The 23,454-nt window shown below is 43.0% G+C and overlaps 1 protein-coding gene across 2 annotated transcripts in view; it reads left to right on the top strand.

The window, feature by feature from the left end:
• nt5c1aa (5'-nucleotidase, cytosolic IAa) overlaps positions 1 to 23,454 on the top strand; it is a 33,907-nt gene that overhangs the window by 9,136 nt on the left and 1,317 nt on the right. For both annotated transcript variants that reach the window (XM_030741492.1, XM_030741491.1), the window contains 4 exons: positions 3,326 to 3,493; positions 3,586 to 3,715; positions 19,249 to 19,371; positions 22,720 to 22,904. In XM_030741492.1, coding sequence (XP_030597352.1) covers positions 3,326 to 3,493; positions 3,586 to 3,715; positions 19,249 to 19,371; positions 22,720 to 22,904 — 606 coding nt within the window. The remainder of the gene's footprint in view (positions 1 to 3,325; positions 3,494 to 3,585; positions 3,716 to 19,248; positions 19,372 to 22,719; positions 22,905 to 23,454) is intronic.

Raw genomic sequence — 23,454 nt, 5'->3', positions numbered from 1 at the left:
TTTCATCCTATTTTTACTCTAGTGCGACTGAGCCATTATTCTCAAGTCACACAATTGGCAACCTGCAGGCAACCACCTGTTGCTGTGGAAAATAAATATTCCCCGACCAGATGCAAGTAGTTGCTGGTAAGTGCTGTGAAATTGAATGCTAGAGCCTCAGTCACACAGGCTTAGAGACTGGTGTGACTGGTAAGCACAGCTTTCTGGGGAAAAATGTCTATTTTCTAACTGGCAGTTGGTTGCGGGAGGCCGTAATTTTTGTTTTTGCATTTTAACATATTACTAATGGGGTATCTTCTTCAGGTGAATTTTGTACTTCAGAGGCAGATAAAATCTATATGTTCTTTACATTATTCCAATACTTCTACCAACTCACTTAACACTGGTCTACTATCTTTTTTTTTACACTGCACGCAAAGCCAATTTATGCATAGAGCTTTGGGAGTAGTGCGACAAACATCCACAGTGAATTGAATGTTTGGCAAATCCATCAAATCATCTAATTTGGAAGCTTTGTGATCCTACCCTCACTTTGAGAGATTTAGGAAAAGATCAGAGTTAGCTTAGAATAAAGGGCCTTTGTCACCATGGTCACAGTAACAGACATGTTATTAACACTTACAGAAAGATTATGGGAAAAAAAGCAATAAACAGAAACAGATATTGTGATACTGATGTCATATTTTTTAATGAAACAGTTTAACAAGCTAAATGTCTAAATGTTTGTCCAAACATTTGGCGCTGCTTAATTTGACACTACAAAGAGCACTAAGGACAGACTTGCATCTTGTTGACAGTACAGGGGCAAACTGTTTTTGTGTTTTTTTACCTGGAGGGTAAACAAAGGATGGGGTTTGTGAGATTAAAATTCTGGATTGGTCAAGGCAACCTTGCCTTAAACGCCATGGCTGACCTGCTGGATCCAGGGTGTGATACCATGTAGACCTGCTCAGACAGGAAGGATGAAAGACCAGTTCCAGATAAGTGTGTCAAACAGGTTTCAGGTGTTACATTCCCTCTGTATGAAACTGATATTGATACTGACTGGAGAAGAGTGAAGAAGGGTTGGGTTGAGGCCTGTGAGGAGACTATTGGTAGAAGAAAATCAACCCACAAGGACTGGATGCTGCTAGATACTATGGAAAAGATCGAAGAGTGAAAAAATTTAAAGCCTACTTGAACATCTGGAGCATTGCCTAGAAACAGTATGGAGTGGCTCATAAAGAAGTACAGAAAAGTGTTTGACGGTATATGTAGACAACCTGGCAAAGGCAGCAGAGGAGGCAGTTACCAAAAGGAACATGAAAGTTCTTTATAGCCACATAAGGGGGCTGCCAGGAAAGTATCACTTTGGTGAACTATTAAATCAACCAGCCCAGAAGAACTTATGAGATATTCCACCATCTGACACAACCCTTGCCTTGGACTGTGACAAGTCCAGTAAGTCTGAGATCAGGACAGCTATCCAAGTCTTTAAAAATGGAAAATCTGCACGGTTTGATGAGGTTCCTGCTGAGGCTATGAAGGTAGATCTAGTAATAACTAGATCTGCCTTCACAGCCTCAGCTATGAAGACCTACTGGACTTATGACAGTCCGAGGCAAGGGTTGTGTCAGATGGTGGAATATCTGGTATTACTAGGCTCTTTGGTAGTATACAGAGAGAGGGAAGCACCACAGAAGCGTGGCGGGAGGGGATTATCATAAATGTTCCTAAGAAGGGCGATCTGGGAGAGTCTAACAACCACAGGGGAATTATGCTATTATCTGTTCCAGCGAAGGTCTTCAAAAGTATACTTTAGTTAAGAATGAAGGCTGCTACGAGACCAGCAGGCAAGTTTCCTGCAAAACCATTCATGCATAGATGAAAATGTACACTTTGTATCATAGAACAATCATTGGAATGGAATTCCTCACTATATGTCAACTTTGTGGACTGTGAAAAGTTGTTTGATAGTGTTGACCGTGAGATACTGTGGAAACTGCTCCCCTTTTATGGAATTCCGGAGACATTCATTACATTAAAGCCAGTTATGAGAGAGTATCTTGACTGGTTGCACACGAGGGTCAAGTATCAGAACCTTTTGAAGTTAGGACTAGAATGCAACAAGGATGTTTACTATCATTTTTCCTATTCTTATTGGCCTTTGACTGGATATTGAGATTTGTAACCAAGGATGGTAACAATGGGATCATCGCAAGATGTAAGAGAAAGCAACCAAGTTAGCTGAAACATCGGCCAAGATCAGGCTGAACATCAACAAGGTGAAGGCAAAGGTGGCCAGGATAAGCACCACAAGCAAAGTACCTGTCATAGCTGAAGGACAACACCTGGAGGATGTGAATGAGTTTACGTATCTTGGAAGTATCATAAACAGTATCAGAGTTACTAAGAAGGCTGTATTAACGTTGATGGGGAGGGCTAGAGCAGTGTGTCTTGGGTTGAAGAACATCTGGGCATCAAAAAAGCTCACTATAAGAACTATTCTCTGCATATTTACATCCAATGTGAAGTCTGTTCTGCTCTGTGGTGCAATACCATGAAGAATAACTAAGAAGACACAGAACAAAATCCAGACTTTTGTCAATAGTTGTTTAAAAGGAATTTTTGGGATCAGCTGAAATGACAAATTCAATAATGAGGATCTATGGAAGCTGGCAGGGGAGGAGCCAATAGCACTGAGATAAGGAGAAGGAAATGGAGGTGGTTAGGACACACTCAGTAGAAGCCTGCAAGCAACATCACATGGCAGGCACTTACCTGGAACCTTTCATGGAACGTTTCATCTGCTTCTGCATGACTCTAAATTTGATCTTTGCAATATTTTCATAATAATTACTACATCCACAAGATGCTGAAGTATGGGTCTGAAAAGAGAAGCAAATTCCAGACCTGCATTCTTTCTAAAGCTGCAAAGCTGCATGCACACAGGAAGTGATTCGCTTATTGAGCATCACCCTGATGCTGATGCTTGGTCATTAGTGGGCATACCAGGGTCTGGTAGCCTAGCTAAGGGTGAGGTTTTAGGAGAGCATTTCTTTTAGTTTAACTGCACTTTGTACTTATTGTTTTATAAAGCGGTTATAACAATTTTTGACCAAAGCAGCATGTGTGCTTTTTAAATGAAAGTTCTATTTAACATTAAAAAATATTAGCACAGTATAGTTTTGGTGTCAGTGCTCAGGCAAAATAAATAAATAAAATAGGGTCATTCATTCCTCTGTGTGTTTCCCTTTACCTAACCATTACTGCTTAGTGGTGTCCTCCTTTTTTCTGTTCATCTCTATCATTTATCATTCTCCACCTTGTCTTTGTTTTTCTGCAGCCAAAGCCAGAGAACGCAGTAACTATAGCTGTTTCTTCTCGGGTCCTGTTCCGGACTGAGCGGGAGCAAAAGGTGTTTGAGCAGAAAGGCGTGGAGGAATATCTGAGATACCAAATTGAACATGAGAACGAACCCTTTGCCCCTGGGCCCGCTTTCGCCTTTGTCAAGGTTAAAGTCACACAAACGCTCGCTGAAGTTTTTCTTGTTTTGTTTTGTTTCTGTCTTCACCTTCTTAGCTGACTGTTGCTGTATCTTGTCAGGCTCTGGAGGCGGTCAACGCTCGTCTGCGGGAGCTATACCCACAAAGTGAAGAACTATTTGACATTGTTTTGGTGACATATAACCATGCCCATGTTGGAATCCGGCTCATCAACACCATCAACCATCACAGTAAGCCTACAAAGGTCTAACTGCCACTGTATGCCACTAAAAATGTGTTACTTTGACATGCCCTAAGTAGCACTATTAGAAGATAGTATTGCAGCAGACAGAACTCTCAGTTTAAATTGCTTCCTGTCATGGGATAACAGCACATTGATAGGTCAATTATATATCTGATATTTCAAGCACCCACACAGACACTATCAGTTTGACAAGCTTATTATCTCACTCTCCGTGTTGCCAATTTGAAGACTACCCACATCACATCTTCAGAGTCAGAGTCTTTAAAGACCTCATTTGTTTTATAATCAGGGGAGGAAATTGAATGCGCTGAGACTTGTTTCATGTCTTAAAAGTAGCTGTCAGCCATTTTCCTTAATGTTCATGACACTGCTGACACAGAAACTGGAATGGCCTCACTTAAGTTAGCGTGGGTGATAACAGCAAACTTTTCCAGAACACAAACTGAATTGTTTTTTGGTTTTTTCTATGTCAGTTAGAATAATTTTTTTCATAGTTCTCTGATTGCCAAGACTTTGGAGTATAATTTTACAAAGACAAAGTTTTACACCTTCTGATTGGCCGGGGTTAGAGTTAAGGTTAGGGCTATCACTGATGACAGCATAGACCTCAGAGGGAGCCTAGAGCAAGTTTGGATATCTAAAACTATAGATTAGGAAATTATTTCAACTGTGTGTAATCACCCTGCCCTCTCCTTGCCTTTGAAATGGTCACTTTGAAGATGGGGAACAAGTTTGAGACCACTCGCAGTCAGCTGCCATTTTCAAACTGACTTAACAGCAATAAAATAGAAATAAAACTGCAATAAGATAGAGTCTTATTATGCTATACATTATTTATGAGTAACATAATATATTAATATATTAATTTAAATAATTCCTACCCTAACATACTGTAACATTCGGGCATTAATGAAACATTCTAGAACAATTCCATTAATAGCTGCATTTTGACATATTTTACATAACAACATCTGTGGAGGGAAGTAAGAGAAACAAAGAAACATGAATGTTTTTCTGTGCGTGCACTGCTGAGAAAATACTTCATTGTGTACTGATCTCTGTCTAGAAATGTGACTAAAATCTGAATCACTGAAACCCTGTTTAAGGAAACCAAGATGTATCCTTGTTTCATCAGTTCTGCTCTGTTTGAGTAAAATCCTGGATTTACAGCAGAGCAGGAATGTGTGGGGCTTGGCTCTAAATGCTCAGAGGGAGGACTGCATAAGGAGTGACAGGACAGAGCCAAATGAGCTGCGCTCACAGCTTTGAGCCATTCAGCCGTGCCAGTTACGCACTTATTCCTATCACATCTCCCCTTCTCATTGCAAATAAACACTCCTAGTCAGACGCAAAATAAGACACATTTTTTTTGGTCTTTAAATTTAGCGTAATTTACAGTAAATTGTGTTTATGTGATTCATTAGATTGTATTCTCACTTGGAGAAACAAATGATGGAGCAGATGAGTTGCTCAGTGGAGCCTGAGATTATTTGCAGTTAGTCTAACTCTGACTGAGATAGTTAGGAGGCAGGCTGCCTCCGAGCATGCAACCTGTGCAGTTGCCTTGCAATCACAAGTAGTCACTCAGAGGTTGAGGGTGCTGATCACTCAAACTCTGGGTGTCCAGCTGGTCACAGCAGCTACCTGCAATCAGTCCTAGACAGCAAAAAATTAAGTGGAATCACAGTTTGTCCTGGTCTCATAGAGGCTGCCATCCCATTTTTACTGTAGTGTGACTGAGCTCTAAGGCTGAGATATAATTAGGGAAGAGCGAGGGATGGTGTTGGAACATTTTGACATTTACCTTCAAAGCTGCTTCACACTTTGGTGACCCCAAATGGTCATGACAGAAATATTATAAAGGACTACATTCTGACATTTAAAAAAGTTGTGAGTCAAGGAATTTGGACTATGAACAACCATGTGTCAGTTAGTTAATCAGTAGCATTGGAAAATATTGTGGTGGTTGGTGTGGATGGAATCAAAGTTACCTGTGGCTGCAGAAAGACTTCTGGTCCTATGGAATTCTTTGGGAAACGGCACTTAGCCCTGAGCTCTGTAAACACTTTCCAGAAGGGTTCATAGGCTCAGTCGCTCATTTCAGCTCATGCTGCATAAAACATTTAATTCCATTTTTGTAAACTTTGATCATAGCTAGTGTCAGAAAGCAGGATTGTCCAGGGTATGATCATACGCGTAGGAACCAGGGGGGATGGAGGGGACCCCCTCCCCCAATATTGGAGACCAAAAATTACACAGCAGAGGAGAACTGGTAACATTTATATGTGCACTGTGCACTGGTAACAATTATCTGTGCATTGGTAATATTTGTGTATGCACTGATAACAATTATCGATGCATTGGTAACATTTATCTGTGCACTGGTAACATTTATCTGTGCATTGGTAACATTTATCTGTGCATTGGTAACATTTATCTGTGCATTGGTAACATTTATCTGTGTATTGGTAACATTTATCTGTGCATTGGTAACATTTATCTGTGCATTGGTAACATTTATCTGTGCACTGGTAACATTTATCTGTGCATTGGTAACATTTATCTGTGCATTGGTAACATTTATCTGTGCACTGGTAACATTTATCTGTGCATTGGTAACATTTATCTGTGCATTGGTAACATTTATCTGTGTACTGGTAACATTTATCTGTGCATTGGTAACATTTATCTGTGCACTGGTAACATTTATCTGTGCATTGGTAACATTTTGTCCCCTTAGAATTATAAGGTTCTATCTACATTCTGACCAGTTTTGAGATATTGAGGTTTAAAGTTTTTGCACTCTGTATAGCAAAAATTAAGTCTTGTTCACACATGATTATGAAACACACCCTATATGTATTCTAAATCAGTAATATCAAAATCCTATTAAATGTGCAAATGGGGTTTTTTTTTTTTTTTTTTTTTTTTTTTTTGAACAAGTATAATGCAGATAGAACCTTCTAATTCTAAAAACTCCTTTTTTGTTTGGAATTATAAGGTTCTATCTTCAAAATGTGATAACTACTACTGATTTTCAAGGAATGAAAAATAGTTAACTTATAGTAAGTTTTAAACTATAAAATTATAGATATAATAGAGTGTCCACAAGTATGGTTAAATCAAATTTAATGAATTCTGTGACATTTTTTAAAATTTCTTCTTTCATGGCAAACTGTTACTGTGCATTGGTAACATTCATCTGTGCATTGCAAACATTTATCTGTGCACTGCTAACATTTATCTGTGCACTGCTAACATTTATCTGTGCACTGCTAACATTTATCTGTGCATTGTAACATTTATCTGTGCATTGGTGTCATGGCCGGGGAGGAAACGGGCAAGGAAGGGCAAAAACGCAGGACTCCAGGGGTAACTTAAAAGGGCGTTTATTCCACTGGGGAAACACAAAAATACAAAAACCTTGGAAGGGAGGCACAGGGAGACGAAGGGCAGGCGCAGGGAACACGGGAACACAGGAACACAGGAACACACGGACACACAACGTCAACGACGCGACAGAGAAAAAATGAAAACTGAGGGCTTAAATACACAATGGGTAATCAGGGCAAGAGGAAACAGCAGGGAACAACAGGTGAGGCAAATGAAACTAATTACACAGGGGAAGCAAAGCTAAACACAAAGCACAAGGAAATCACATTGGCAAAATAAAACAGGAAGTGATAAACCAAGGAACACGCAGACAAGTCACAACACTGGGAACATGACAAACATACAGGGAGGACAAACTCAGGAAATAAACTATTAACACAAAACGCTGGGCCAACGGCCCAGGACATGACAGTACCCCCCCCCTCAAAGGCCGGCTCCCGACGGCCAAAACCAGAAACAAAACCAGACAAGGGCGGGAGGCGGGGGACCAGGAAGGAGGGCCCGAAACAAAAACAGCCAGGGAGCAAACAACGTCAGGAACAAACCCAAAAACACAAGGAAGCACTGGAGCAAGGGAAGAGCACAAGGGCAAAAAACAATAAGCAAAAGGAACAGAACAAAGAAAAGCAATGGCACAAGCTGAATAACAGTCCAAAAACCAGAGCAAAAACATGGGGATGAGAAAACAAAAAACAACCGGATGAAATAAAAAGCGACAGCACAAGGCCGGAGAGCTCCAATGTCCAAAACAGGGGGTCAAAACAAGGAACAGTTCAGGAGCTATGACAAAACAAAAACAGCAGGGGAAAAAACAGTCCACAGTTCAGGGGAGTCAGTGGGAAATCCAAAACAAAAAACACACAGGTCAGGAGGCCGCAGGGGCCAAGGGGCCACAAAGCAAAATCCCAACGAGGGAGGCCGACCGCGCTCCCAGCGGCGGCGGCGACGAGGACGAGAAGGAATCACTGGAGGCCGACCGCGCTCCCAGCGGCGGCGGCGACGAGGACGAGAAGGAATCACTGGAGGCCGACCGCGCTCCCAGCGGCGGCGGCGACGAGGACGAGAAGGAATCACTGGAGGCCGACCGCGCGCCCAGCGGCGGCGGCGACGAGGACGAGGGGGAGTCACTGGAGGCCGACCGCGCTCCCTGCGGCGGCGGCGACGACGAGGGGGAGTCACTGGAGGCACACCGCGCTCCCTGCGGCGGCGGCGGAGACGAGGAGAAGACACTGGAGGCCGACCGCGCTCCCAGCGGCGGCGGCGGAGACGAGGAGAAGACACTGGAGGCCGACCGCGCTCCCAGCGGCGGCGGCGGAGACGAGGAGAAGACACTGGAGGCCGACCGCGCTCCCAGCGGCGGCGGCGGAGACGAGGAGAAGACACTGGAGGCCGACCGCGCCCCCAGCGGCGGCGGCGGCGACGACGAAGACACACCAGAGCCGCAACATGCCCGGACTCCCCTGAGCCCAGGGCGGTCAAGGACACAGGAAACTCGGAAGGTCCGAACCGAGCGGGACCCCCTGGCGGCTCGGACTGAGCGGAACACTCCGAAGACTCGGACTGAGCGGGACCCCCTGGCGGCTCGGACTGAGCGGGACCCCCTGGCGGCTCGGACTGAGCAGGACTCTCCGGCGCGGAGCGCTCGGACTGAGCGGAGACCCCCATCGGCTCGGACTGAGCGGGACCCTCTGGCGCGGAGTGCTCGGACTGAGCGGGACCCCCTGGCTCGGACTGAGCGGAGACCCCCATCGGCTCGGACTGAGCGGGACCCTCTGGCGCGGAGCGCTCGGACTGAGCGGAGACCCCCATCGGCTCGGACTGAGCGGAGACCCCCATCGGCTCGGACTGAGCGGGACCCTCTGGCGCGGAGCGCTCGGACTGAGCGGAGACCCCCATCGGCTCGGACTGAGCGGGACCCCCTGGCTCGGACTGAGCGGAGACCCCCATCGGCTCGGACTGAGCGGAACTCCCTGGCTGCATTGCAGGGCACGCAGCCGTCTCCTCCGACGACTGGGGCTGCTTTGCAGATAGATCGGGTGAGTCAGATGGTGAGGATGAGGGTGACAGGAGAGCTGACTGAGGGCGAGCTAGTGCTACACTAGCGAACTGCGTGGAAGCAGACTGAGACTGGGAGGTGGCTGGAGCTACAGCAGACTGAGGACGAGGGAGAGCGGCTGGCTGAGAGCTAGGGAAATCAGGCTGCGTGGAAACTGACCGAGAGCTAGGGAAATCAGGCTGCGTGGAAGCTGACCGAGAGCTAGGGAAATCAGGCTGCGTGGAAGCTGACCGAGAGCTAGGGAAATCAGGCTGCGTGGAAACTGACCGAGAGCTAGGGAAATCAGGCTGCGTGGAAACTGACCGAGAGCTAGGGAAATCAGGCTGCGTGGAAACTGACCGAGAGCTAGGGAAATCAGGCTGCGTGGAAACTGACCGAGAGCTAGGGAAATCAGGCTGCGTGGAAACTGACCGAGAGCTAGGGAAATCAGGCTGCGTGGAAACTGACCGAGAGCTAGGGAGATCTGGCTGCGTGGAAACAGACCGAGAGCTAGGGAGATCTGGCTGCGTGGAAACAGACCGAGAGCTAGCTAACACTGGGGCCTGAGAGGGAGCTGACACAACTGGAGCTACAGAAGGAGCAGGAGCTGAGGGAACTGGGACCAAAACCGAAGGAACTAAGACAGGGGCTGAGGGAACTGACTGAGAGGGCACTGAAACAGCTGACACTGGGGACCGAGGAAGAGTTACTGGAGCTAGAGCTGACTGAGGGCGAGGGAGAGCGACTGGAGCTAGAGCTGACTGAGGGCGAGGGAGAGCTGCTGGCTGCGTGGGAGCAGACTGAGGGAGAGCCGACTGCGTGGAGACTGACTGAGAGCTAGAGAGAGCTGACTGCGTGGAGACAGACTGAAGAGGCACTGTGGACGACACTGAAAACTGCTGTGAAGGCTTGGACCTGGCTGCCCCCACCCGCGGAACAGGAGCGGGCGCAGAGGTCAGCCCGTCCGTGGCTGCCTCCCCCCGCGGAACAGGAACGGGCGCAGAGGACAGCCCGTCCGTGGCTGCCTCCCCCCGCGAAACAGGTACGGGCGCAGAGGACAGCCCGTCCGTGGCTGCCTCCCCCCGCGAAACAGGTACGGGCGCAGAGGACAGCCCGTCCGTGGCTGCCTCCCCCCGCGAAACAGGTACGGGCGCAGAGGACAGCCCGTCCGTGGCTGCCTCCCCCCGCGAAACAGGTACGGGCGCAGAGGACAGCCCGTCCGTGGCTGCCTCCCCCCGCGAAACAGGTACGGGCGCAGAGGACAGCCCGTCCGTGGCTGCCTCCCCCCGCGAAACAGGTACGGGCGCAGAGGACAGCCCGTCCGTGGCTGCCCCCACCCGCGGAACAGGAACGGGTGCAGAGGTCAGCCCGTCCGTGGCTGCCCCCACCCGCGGAACAGGAACGGGTGCAGAGGACAGCCCGTCCGTGGCTGCCCCCACCCGCGGAACAGGAACGGGTGCAGAGAGCTTCACAGAGGCTGGCGGAACCTGGGGCTCCTGGAGACGAGCTGGCATCACAGCAGACAGGGGCGAGCGCGACCGGGGGGGAGCGTGACGATACCGGGTGCGCTGCTTCCTCCGCTTTCTGTTGGAGTGGGAGGCACGATTCTCTACATCCAGAATGTCCACTAGCAGAGGAGAATCAATGATTTCTACATCTTGCGGCAGCCAACAGAGGTCGGGCTGCGCGACGGTGGAGTGGGAAAAAGTCTCAGCACTTGCCGCAATAATATCGAGCCCGGTGGTACTCACGGAGGTGGTGGCCTGTGCGTGAAGCGGTGACAATGTCCGCGGCGTTATACCGCTCGGGTCTTGGGGAGAGGTGAGTGGAATGGAAGATGGCAGGGCCTGAGAGCAAGGCAGCGCCAGTGGCGATGAGGGGCCATGGAGAGGAGGAGACGAGGATAAGCCGTCTGGCTGCAGGAGAGGTGCATTAGCGATGGCTTGAAGAAAAAAATTTGAGTCCCTGCCCTGGACTGGGCGGCCAATATTGTGCAGTTCATATTGTAGGTTCTTTCGGAGCATGATTATTGAATGGGCAAGTGAAGCGGTGTCAGGATGGGTGAGGAGCCAGGTGGAGGACGAAATAAGTCCACAACAGAAAGCTAATTGTATTAACCGGTGGTGACTGGTGGGGGCCTGAACAATTCTCTCGGAGAAATCCTTGAGCTCCTGGATCTTCTCTTCTTGCTCAGAGAGGGTCCTTATATCTGCGGGGTCCATAGTTTGGTCGCGTCGTTCTGTCATGGCCGGGGAGGAAACGGGCAAGGAAGGGCAAAAACGCAGGACTCCAGGGGTAACTTAAAAGGGCGTTTATTCCACTGGGGAAACACAAAAATACAAAAACCTTGGAAGGGAGGCACAGGGAGACGAAGGGCAGGCGCAGGGAACACGGGAACACAGGAACACAGGAACACACGGACACACAACGTCAACGACGCGACAGAGAAAAAATGAAAACTGAGGGCTTAAATACACAATGGGTAATCAGGGCAAGAGGAAACAGCAGGGAACAACAGGTGAGGCAAATGAAACTAATTACACAGGGGAAGCAAAGCTAAACACAAAGCACAAGGAAATCACATTGGCAAAAATAAAACAGGAAGTGATAAACCAAGGAACACGCAGACAAGTCACAACACTGGGAACATGACAAACATACAGGGAGGACAAACTCAGGAAATAAACTATTAACACAAAACGCTGGGCCAACGGCCCAGGACATGACAATTGGTAACATTTATCTGTGCACTGGTAACATTTACCTGTGCATTGGTAACATTTATCTGTGCATTGGTAACATTTATCTGTGCACTGGTAACATTTATCTGTGCATTGGTAACATTTATCTGTGCATTGGTAACATTTATCTGTGTACTGGTAACATTTATCTGTGCATTGGTAACATTTATCTGTGCATTGGTAACATTTATCTGTGCACTGGTAACATTTATCTGTGCACTGGTAACATTTATCTGTGCATTGGTAACATTTTGTCCCCTTAGAATTATAAGGTTCTATCTTAGTTCTGACCAGTTTTGATATATTGAGGTTTAAAGTTTTTGCACTCTGTATAGCAAAATTAAGTCTTGTTCACACATGATTATGAAACACACCCTATATGTATTCTAAATCAGTAATATCAAAATCCTATTAAATGTGCAATGGGGTTTTTTTTTTTTGTTTTGTTTTTTTTGAACAAGTATAATACAGATAGAACCTTCTAATTCTAAAAACTCCTTTTTGTTTGGAATTATAAGGTTCTATCTTCAAAATGTGATAACTACTACTACTGATTTTCAAGGAATGAAAAATAGTTAACTTATAGTAAGTTTTAAACTATAAAATTATAGATATAATAGAGTGTCCACAAGTATGGTTAAATCAAATTTAATGAATTCTGTGACATTTTTTAAAATTTCTTCTTTCATGGCAAATTGTTACTGTGCATTGGTAACATTCATCTGTGCATTGCTAACATTTATCTGTGCACTGCTAACATTTATCTGTGCACTGCTAACATTTATATGTGCATTGCTAACATTTATCTGTGCATTGGTAACATTTATCTGTGCACTGGTAACATTTATCTGTGCATTGGTAACATTTATCTGTGCACTGGTAACATTTATCTGTGCATTGGTAACATTTATCTGTGCATTGGTAACATTTATCTGTGTACTGGTAACATTTATCTGTGCATTGGTAACATTTATCTGTGCACTGGTAACATTTATCTGTGCATTGGTAACATTTATCTGTGCATTGGTAACATTTTGTCCCCTTAGAATTATAAGGTTCTATCTACATTCTGACCAGTTTTGAGATATTGAGGTTTAAAGTTTTTGCACTCTGTATAGCAAAAATTAAGTCTTGTTCACACATGATTATGAAACACACCCTATATGTATTCTAAATCAGTAATATCAAAATCCTATTAAATGTGCAAATGGGGTTTTTTTTTTGTTTTGTTTTTTTTTGAACAAGTATAATGCAGATAGAACCTTCTAATTCTAAAAACTCCTTTTTTGTTTGGAATTATAAGGTTCTATCTTCAAAATGTGATAACTACTACTGATTTTCAAAGAATAAAAATAGTTAACTTATAGTAAGTTTTAACTATAAAATTATAGATATAATAGAGTGTCCACAAGTATGGTTAAATCAAATTTAATGAATTCTGTGACATTTTTTAAATTTCTTCTTTCATGGCAAACTGTTACTGTGCATTGGTAACATTCATCTGTGCACTGCTAACATTTATCTGTGCACTGCTAACAATTATCTGTGCACTGCTAACATTTATCTGTGCATTGGTAACATTTATCTGTGCATTGCTAACATTTATCTGTCCACTGCTAACATTTATCTGTCCATTGCTAACATTTATCTGTGCATTGCTAACATTTATCTGTGCATTGCTAACATTTATCTGTGCACTGCTAACATTTATCTGTGCATTGGTAACATTTATCTGTGCACTGGTAACATTTATCTGTGCACTGGTAACATTTATCTGTGTACTGGTAACATTTATCTGTGCATTGGTAACATTTATCTGTGCACTGGTAACATTTATCTGTGCACTGGTAACATTTATCTGTGCATTGGTAACATTTTGTCCCCTTAGAATTATAAGGTTCTATCTACGTTCTGACCAGTTTTGATATATTGAGGTTTAAAGTTTTTGCACTCTGTATAGCAAAAATTAAGTCTTGTTCACACATGATTATGAAACACACCCTATATGTATTCTAAATCAGTAATATCAAAATCCTATTAAATGTGCAAATGGGGTTTTTTTTTTTTGTTTTGTTTTTTTTGAACAAGTATAATGCAGATAGAACCTTCTAATTCTAAAAACTCCTTTTTTGTTTGGAATTATAAGGTTCTATCTTCAAAATGTGATAACTACTACTGATTTTCAAGGAATGAAAAATAGTTAACTTATAGTAAGTTTTAAACTATAAAATTATAGATATAATAGAGTGTCCACAAGTATGGTTAAATCAAATTTAATGAATTCTGTGACATTTTTTAAAATTTCTTCTTTCATGGCAAACTGTTACTGTGCATTGGTAACATTCATCTGTGCATTGGTAAAATTTATCTGTGCACTGCTAACATTTATCTGTGCATTGGTAACATTTATCTGTGCATTGGTAACATTTATCTGTGCACTGCTAACATTTATCTGTGCATTGGTAACATTTATCTGTGCATTGGTAACATTTATCTGTGCATTGGTAACATTTATCTGTGCACTGGTAACATTTATCTGTGCATTGGTAACATTTATCTGTGCACTGGTAACATTTATCTGTGCACTGGTAACATTTATCTTTGATCAAGCCAGTTTGCCCACGTCCTACGATTATAAAACATATACATATGTAAATTATACATGCAATCATATAAGTGTACACAACACTATTTTTCCAAGAAACATTTGAAAAATAAGAAAGTGAAAGATCAAATAGCATTTTTAATGCTTTTCTCAGAGTATTTATGGATCTGTCAGGTTTCCGATATGTGTCCCCCCCCAATAGGAAACTCATTCCTACGCCCCTCGGTATGATTATCTCGAGGTTTCTGAACAGGACTTCGTGAACCAGCGGGTGACGTCATCGTAGCTAGATTCATCGTTTTTGCCAAGTTCACTTCCAACAACAAACCCACTCTGCCAGAACGAATCACACACAGCTGCAGTTATGCTGTTGTTACGATGTTAAGTGAAGCACTGGACTGAATTCTTAATTTAATGTGATGTCTTCTCTCCCTGCTTCCTACTTTCTTCTCTTTTCTGAGCTTTGGAGCTAATTCTAGCTTAGCACTGTCTACAGATTGTTGGCTAGCCTAATTAAGTCACTACAGTTCTGGTACTCTATTTTGGCTTAATTGAGTGCAAACATAATTTCTAGACAGGGCTGATGATGTAGCTACAAAGACTGCAAAGACTGCCGAGCTGTTTGTTCTGAAGCTTTCAAATGTTGATTGTGAAGGCAACATTGAAAATCTGCTGTTTGGAAACATCTAACCAAGACAGTGCCACTGAAAACTCTCTGCTCACAGAGATCTCAGTGAAAATGAAGAACCTAAATATAGTGACTGTACCGAATATTCCCTGAAATGATCCCGTTGGACAAACAGAAGATAGCTGTAGACGCAGAGAACAGTATGCAGGTTGTGCTCTTCAGCCCATGATGTCCTTTAAGTGCTCAGGGAAAAAGCTCAGCGCACACGGTTGCATCCATACATCATCCAGAATCTGACGCAAACTCAGCTGAGAGACAAACAATGGAGTGTATGAACAGCTGACTGACAGGATCCTTCCCAGGGAAACTCTCAGACCCCGTGATGACATCCTCCTCACAGACCACTTCCTGTTCAGTTCCTCTAATGTTTTCAGATCCGCAGGGCTTCATGACGAGAGTGAGTTCAAGCTTATGTCCCTTTGGGATATAAGAATAATCCAAGGGGCCTGAAAGAAAAACAAGTCCGAGCGAAGCCACCAAAGCAACACTCGGCCTTCCAGATGCCTCCATGTTAGATCGCTCTGTGCAAGGCAGTCGAACCGTCCCCTGACCTCTGAGTGTTCCTGCAGACTTAAAGGAAACATGGCTTCTCTAATAACACTGATAAGTGTTTAATGAGCATCTTTCCTGGAGTGGGTCTCTCTGAGTAGCCATAAAAATTAAAACAGAAATATTTAGTCACTCTTGCAACTGGATATGTGAACAGTAGAAAAAGCCTTCAAATGCAAATTTATATCTGTTCATCTGCATACCCAAGCTACTTTTATAGGCAAAGTCAAGTATAAATTTTCTATACTATACACCTATGACTAACAGATAAATGCAGGCACACACCTAGCTTTTATGGAGGCAGAATTTTACAGTGGACAGCACAGCTGCTTGTTCTGTGGTGTTCTGCTGTGTCTGCAAAGTCCTGTTGATTTCCTGTTGTATTACCATGTTTCAGATCTTTTGAACAAGTAAATAAATCATACAAAGATAGATATCTGAAAAAAATTAGAGGCAGGGGAAAAAAGAAAAAGAATGTCAATGGTGAGGACATTTTCCCCGAGCGACTCCCACGCTCCTGCACCAGTCTCAAACACAAGATGAGGTGCGGCACAGTGTAGAGGAAGAGGAGGGGGTCAAACTCACCAGGGTCTGACTACAAAGCTAAATAAACCAATAAGGAAATCTTTAGAGGACAGTTGGTTCTTTGAGTAACTGAGAAGAGATTACTCAGGGGGCTTGAAGCAACACTGTTGCTCTGTTTCTTCAAGCATCCACCTCCTTTTGCTTAGAGCCTGTTTGAGTTACACAGCATTTCACTGTCTCTTTCATTCCTGTGTCTTTAAAAGTGAGCTACACATTTTGAACTGATTAACAGGACAAGACAAAAACAAGGTTCATTCATACAAATGCTCCAAAACAGATTCACCAAAGTGCAAAAAAAAGTATTGGAGGTAACTTGTTTCAGCCTGAAGAATATCAGCTTTTGCCATCCAGGGTTTGTTCCTGTTTCAGCACGGCACTGTCTGCCTCTGCACTTACTCCTGAATTCAATGTGCAAATTGTGGTGCACCTATCACAGTCTACAGGGTGATGTTAGACAACACAGTGAGAAAATGTCCCAAGTACTTTCACAGTTCTTGGGAATGCTTTGAGGTCAGCTTATCACTGAGCTTATAATACACTGCTGTGAAATCTGATCAAACAGATTAATAGAGCAAAGGCAGAAGTAATCAGGAAAAATGTCCCAGATCCCACAAGGTTAATAAAGCAGCTGGGGAAAAGAAAAAAGGTAAAATAGTTTGATTTTTCTTTTTAAAGCATGTTGTGTGTAAGTTATACAAAATGTTTTTTTTTAAATCCATCTTCAAGAAATCAAACAAGCAAAAAATAAAAAGACATTTTTGGTAGCCTGGACTCATGACAAAATGTGAAAAGTCAAGAAAAAACAGTCAATTTTTCATGTACATGGAGATCAGTTGTTCTGTGGTTTTGTTAGGCCTCAGTCACATAGGCCATGAGACCAGTTCAAATGTGAATTGCTCAGTCAGTTGTAGTTGGTTGTTGGAGGTTGCTGACAGTCACTAGGTGAAATTGTTCGCAAAGAAGTATGCGGTGCTGCATCAAAAACCTTTTTGCAGTTGCTTTGGTTGCTAGCAGATTGCCACAGCCACCAGTAGTTTGCACAGAAGACAACGATGTGTCTGCAAACACTCTCAAACTACTCTCTGAGCGGAAGTGAAACTGTGAAATGTTCAACACCAAGTAGAAATGGAGAATGTTCACCTTCAAAGTAAAAGCTGTGCTTGTGAAATGTGTTGACTACAATGATGAGGAGCAACTTTTACTTTAAATGCGAACTTTCTTCATTTCCAGTTTGCAAGGCACTTTTTCTTTTTTTCTTTTTTTTTACATGGCACTTTTTCAAATTTTGCTCCCACTCAGCTAGTAGTTCTTTGCAGACACATCAGCATCTTCCATGCAAGCTACAGGCAACTGTTGCTAGCCACCAAAGCAATCACAGGGAGCTTTTTGGTGCAGCACCATTTTTGTGCCCAATTTTCACCTTGAAAAGCCTCCAGAAACCACTTGGCAACTGGATGGGGAAAAGACGTTCTGGGGCTTCCAACTGGTCTGCATGCCTGAGGCCTTGGACTCAGCACAGCTTTGAAAATGGTGTGTTTCAATAAGTAGAATGTTTCCTGCCTGCAGCATGTCTGATCTTGAGAGGCTTCAGCAGGGGGATGTCTTACCCTGAAATAAACTGCAACTGCTGCATTTTAGCCCAATCCATATCTTTTTGTTATTTTCATTTAACTTTTGAAGAGGTTACAACAAGCATTTAGGTATGATTATGTGCTGCTCGAAAAAAAAATAGAGGGACCACTTGATCATCTGAGTGTAAAACAAACTCAGTCAAACTCTTAGGAAACATAAACTGCTGTGGATCAATTTCATCTGTTTGGGGCAAATAAAAGACGCATTTTCAATTACACCTGACTTTTAGCATTAAAGGTCAGTTGTGGTGAGTACAGCTTAGCCTGGAATAACTGTTATATAAGGTTTCCTGTAGGTCTGGAGGGAGCTTCACATATACATATAAATTACATGGAGAGGTAGTTATACGGTAGTCTGGTAGTCTCTATTATTTTTATTTGCCTCTTTCAAGTTTCCAAACTTTGTAGCAGCCCTGCACTAAAAGAGTGGACCTTTATTGTGGATGAAGTCTAAAATAAATTCTTGCCTAGGCGAGTGCAGCTTTAAATAAGTGGAATAACCTTGCCATTTCTCTCTTTATAAATCTCCCACCCACACTAACCTTCTCGCTTTACTTCACCTCCATCTATCATAGGTTTCGCCTACCTTTTCATTCTATTATGACCTTCAATTCTAATCAAACTCAATCCATCACCAGATATTACTCTATTATTTTACTCCCATGCCCTTTCTAATACACCCCCCCCCCCCCCCCCCCCCCAATCCTCTGTTCCCTCATAAATATCAGCTCATTTTACCCGAGGACACAGCTATAATCCACAGCTCTGTACTGATGGATCTAATTACCTAATATCAGTCTTCTCATTTTCCACATATAGACTTTAGCCTGCTCTGTGGATCAGTCCACAGCAACGAATTAAAAGGCTCCCCCAGCCAAAATGTAAACAGACACTTTCCCACCAGTCTTACCGCTTCCTCCTCTCATCTGCACAACCTCCGCCTTCCCGCCCTTCTAGTTAACCCCCTCTCTGGACCCTCTCCACTTTTTAAGTACTTGTAAGTTTATCCTCTCACCATGTCCTTAAACGCATCTTTGCACAACTTTGCCTTCCATGACCCCCGAAATGAACTCCTCAACACTCAGAGTCCCAGCTTCTAGCGCAAATATAGATTATATAAGTGCCTTTTAGAAGTCATGTGATCTTTGCTGGTATGCTAACATACAAATAGATACATATATCAACACTGTAATGGATTTGTAATGCTAATAATGTACTGAATGCTGACATTTAACACCCGATGTTGCGCTGAAATTAAAAACCTTGTTGCTATTTGTTCCTCTCGTCCACAGACTTGTTCATTGAGCGGTTTTGTATGACGGGGGGAAGCAGTCCTATTGGCTACCTGAAGGCCTGGCAAACCAACCTCTACCTGTCTGCTGATGCTGACAAGGTCAGGGAGGCGCTGGCTGAAGGTAAGGCCAACAGTGCTACAAAACTGAAAAATGAAATTAAAATAAAAAGAACTAGGATGCTGACATTTGTTGCACTGCACCTACACTGAGTAAGTGTGAGTACATACCCAATGTATATGTGCAGCAATGTGTGTGGAATACCTGTCAGTCAAAGGAGCAGGACCTCTAACTTAAACCAGTTTCTATCCACAGAGACCAGTACACAACACTATATACATGCTTTTAGTTGGGCTTTTTAACATGGGATTTAACGGCATTTAATGGGGATTAAACTGTTTTTGGTGTTGCCCTCTAGTAGTCATTAGAAGAACTGCAGATTTTGCTGCTTCACTGACTTAATTTTTCAGTTCCACACGTTGGGACTATTTCCATGTAGTTGCATCACAGTTGACTTTTTTCCAAGCTGGAACACCTAAAACAGATTTTTTTTTTTTTGATACATATGGAAATGTTTTGAAATATAGATTCAAATACATGTGATTTGAAATTAATAGAAAATCAAACACAGAAGTTTGTAGTCCTCTATCATGAACCTCCAAGTACATGCATGCTATATATGACATGCAGCCCTTCAGAGCACTTTAAATATAAAAAAATAAAAAGCAAAGCAGCCTGCACATGCACACACACTAATGTGCCAGGAGTATACATTGTGAAATATTTCCATACTGTTTTGCATAAGAAGCAGCAATGACTGACATCTTCTCCAGTGCTGCTGTGACATTACCATAAATCAGCATATTGATGATTTCCTGTCTTTGTCATGGCACACTAAAGGGGTTACCAACATCCTATTTGTTCTAGCTCTGGCTCTGAATCTGTATCGGTATTTGGAAGCATTGGTCATTTTCGGCCAATGAAACACAAGCTAGCAACAGCCATGCAAGAAACAGAAAACACTGATGGAACATTTGTGGGACTTAAGGCGACAACCACGTCCAAATATTTAAATCCGTTCAGCGCGGCACATTTCATGCTGCATTATTAGTGCTGTCAAAGCGGAAGAGCGTTTTTCTGACACGCACTGTGTCCGTGTGTGTACAGAGCTGAACAGAAATTAAACCGGAGTGCTGATTCATCAAAACATGACACGACATAGAGACAAATTAAAGGAGAAATGAATTGGCTTTTAAAGGCCAAGTCTGTGGAACTGTGGAGTGATGGAATAACCCCGTTTTTGATGACGGTGATGGAGCGTTATGCATAACACAAGCTTGTGCTACATTATGAAGCAGGATTTGAGGCTTTTTGATGTAATTTCAGGTATGTTAGTGTTATGAAGGTGGTTCACGTCTTACTAGGGAACCAGCTTGACAAATTAGGTTGCACAATTAACCTGCTCTGGAGCATATAAGAAACCAACAAATGCAAAATGACTGCTACTGACCAATCAGTTCTTTGGAAAAAGATAAATGGACTGGTTGTTTTATAGCACATGTCTGCACTACATAAGCACTTTGTACAGCATGTGTCATTCACACAAGCACTTTCCAACATTTGCACTCTGATAAATGCATCTGGAACAACTCAGAGTTCAGTATCTTTCCCAGAGATACTTTGGCAGGCAGACTGGAGCAGCCAGGGACTGAACCACCAACCGTTGAAACAGAGGATGACCTGCTGTACCTCCTGAGCCACAGTCACCGTTTAAAACAGCACCACTATTCCTGGAAGATAATGAGAGCCTTTGTCTTTCCCTGACAAGCATTGAGAAGAAATAAAAATTCTTAGGAGCAATATAACTCACTGCTTGTTTTTCCCTGTTGGCTATAAGCAACTAATCAGTTGTATTTTTCTATAAGCCAATTTTTCTATATACCATTATAATCCTAACACAACACATCCAAGTCATGCACTTTATCACCTTACATAAAATTTGCAAATAGACCCCCTTACCAGTTTGATTTCTGTTTTTATATTTGCTCTCAGAGTTCAAGCCTGCTGGTTTGCAGCTGAAAGAACACATGAATTTCATGGAGCCCCGCTCGATCTGTGACTTAATGATGGGGCTGTGATGCTGACAAGTCTGAGCTGTAAATGGACTGCGTTTATGAACCACTTTTGCCGTCTTTCTGACGTAAACTCACATTCAGGCATTAATTCAGCAGATTTTCACAAGGTGTGCAGCCTTTAACCTGTATTGTGTTTTCCCTCTGCGTATTTTTCTTATGTCACAGTTTTCTTTTTGTAAAATATCCACTCTGCTGAAATGAGAACCGAGCACAGCTGTGACTGGTCTTATGTTTCAAACCCCGCCCTTTTTCTGTGCACACGCTCAAAGCTCGATTAAGAAATCTTGGGCTAACTTGTCCAAATGATAAACACCTTTGTGTGACTGTTGCACTGGATTGCCAATATTAGGGAAAGAGAAACCAGATAAGGAAAAGACAACATGGGTGGGTTGAACTTGCAGCACAGTACGGTGCATGTTGGTGGCCACAGAATAATATACAGTACCCTATTTCTTTTAAATCGTCAGCCATGTGTACATGTCAGGGCATCTTCATACTATTCACAAGCTTTATGCTACAAATGCAGTGTCTCTGTGGGAGGCAACACCTCAAACACAAACAGTTAAGTAAAGAAAGTGTTCCTGACGTTTTACTTGAAAGCTCTTAACTAGCTTTAAATCTATCTGTTAATACTTTATCTAAGTGTTTAAAAGGACTGCAGCTGTAACGGTGACAGTGAAAACCTTCCTGATTCATTCTCTTTCTGGCAGGAAATGAAACTGAGCACTGAATGAAGTGAAAGATGCCCTTTTTTTTAGCACCTTCAGTTGACTCTGATCAAACCAGCATGTGACTGTTTGCAGGAATCAAAGCATTTACTTACTAAAGTGATGTGTATAAACTGTTTTTTCCTGAGCAAGTGACATCTCTGTTTATGTGATTCTGAACCAGTTAAGATGTAAATATATGTAGAGAATGTGCAGGTTTAATTTAAAATCAGCTGAAGAACAGAGAAGTGGAGTGACTGCGTAAGTGAAAAGTTTTCCACTTCCTTCTGGTTTTTCTGTTTCATTGATTCTTAATTTTCTAATTATCTGCAGGAAATTAAGCTTTAGTTTCAATCAAAATGATGTAAAGCAAAACAAACTGAAAAGTGAAGGAAAGGAAGCAGGGCAAACTAACTGACAGGGAATTACCAGGAACAGAAGGAAGTCAGTCGTGAAATGCAGAGAGTGCAGTCAACAAGTGAATGAAGGAAAGTCAAAGGAAAGTCACGTATTGTTAAGTGAAATAAAGTAAGCCAAAGAAAAATAAAATGGAGTGAAGTGAAGTGATGTTTGTACAAACAGCTTTCCTTTAACTGTAACTTTATGTTTCACATTTCATTTGTGCTCAGGCATCGCAGCAGCCACCATGTTCATGCCAGAGAAGATGACAGAGGTATCCGAGTCCCAGCTGAGAGTGGCATTTGACGGTGACGCAGTCCTCTTCTCAGATGAGTCGGAGCGCATCTTCAAGGCACACGGGCTGGACAAGTTCTTTGAACATGAGAAGGAAAATGAGGACAGGCTACTGGATCATGTTTGTATTCTTTCCTTGAAATCTGTATTTTTATTAATTTCAGTTCAATTTGATTCATATTAGCCCCAAATCACAACAACACTTACCTCAAGGCACTTTATATTGTAAAGACCCTACAATAATACAGAGAAAAGCATTACAATGCTTGTATGAGCAGCACTTGGCAACAGTGGGAAGGAAAAACTCCCTTTTAACAGGAAGAAACCTCCAGCAGAACCAGGTTCAGGGTGGGGCAGCCATTTGCCATGACTGGTTGGGGGTGTGTGTGTGTGGGAGGGGGGGGTATTTATTGCAATAGATTTTTTTTAGTAGCATCCTTGGTGTTGGTACCAACACAAAGTGTATCCTTTACTTTAACCCTTTCAGGTTTAAGTTGTCAATGGTCACAGTGCCTAACCCTGAGCCAATCAGAACGTGTAACTTTTGTTTTTCTTAAATTGTTCTTGGCAATCAGAGAACAAAGGAAAAAAAATCATTCAAATGACACACATCACAAACTACCTGAGAGTAAATTTAAAAAAAAGAAGTTAACTGCGGAGTCCCCTCACAC

This window comes from Archocentrus centrarchus, chromosome 11 (assembly GCF_007364275.1).
Source record: "Archocentrus centrarchus isolate MPI-CPG fArcCen1 chromosome 11, fArcCen1, whole genome shotgun sequence".
Classification (NCBI taxonomy): Eukaryota; Metazoa; Chordata; class Actinopteri; order Cichliformes; family Cichlidae; genus Archocentrus; species Archocentrus centrarchus.
This window is presented reverse-complemented; position numbering and strand designations above follow the sequence as displayed.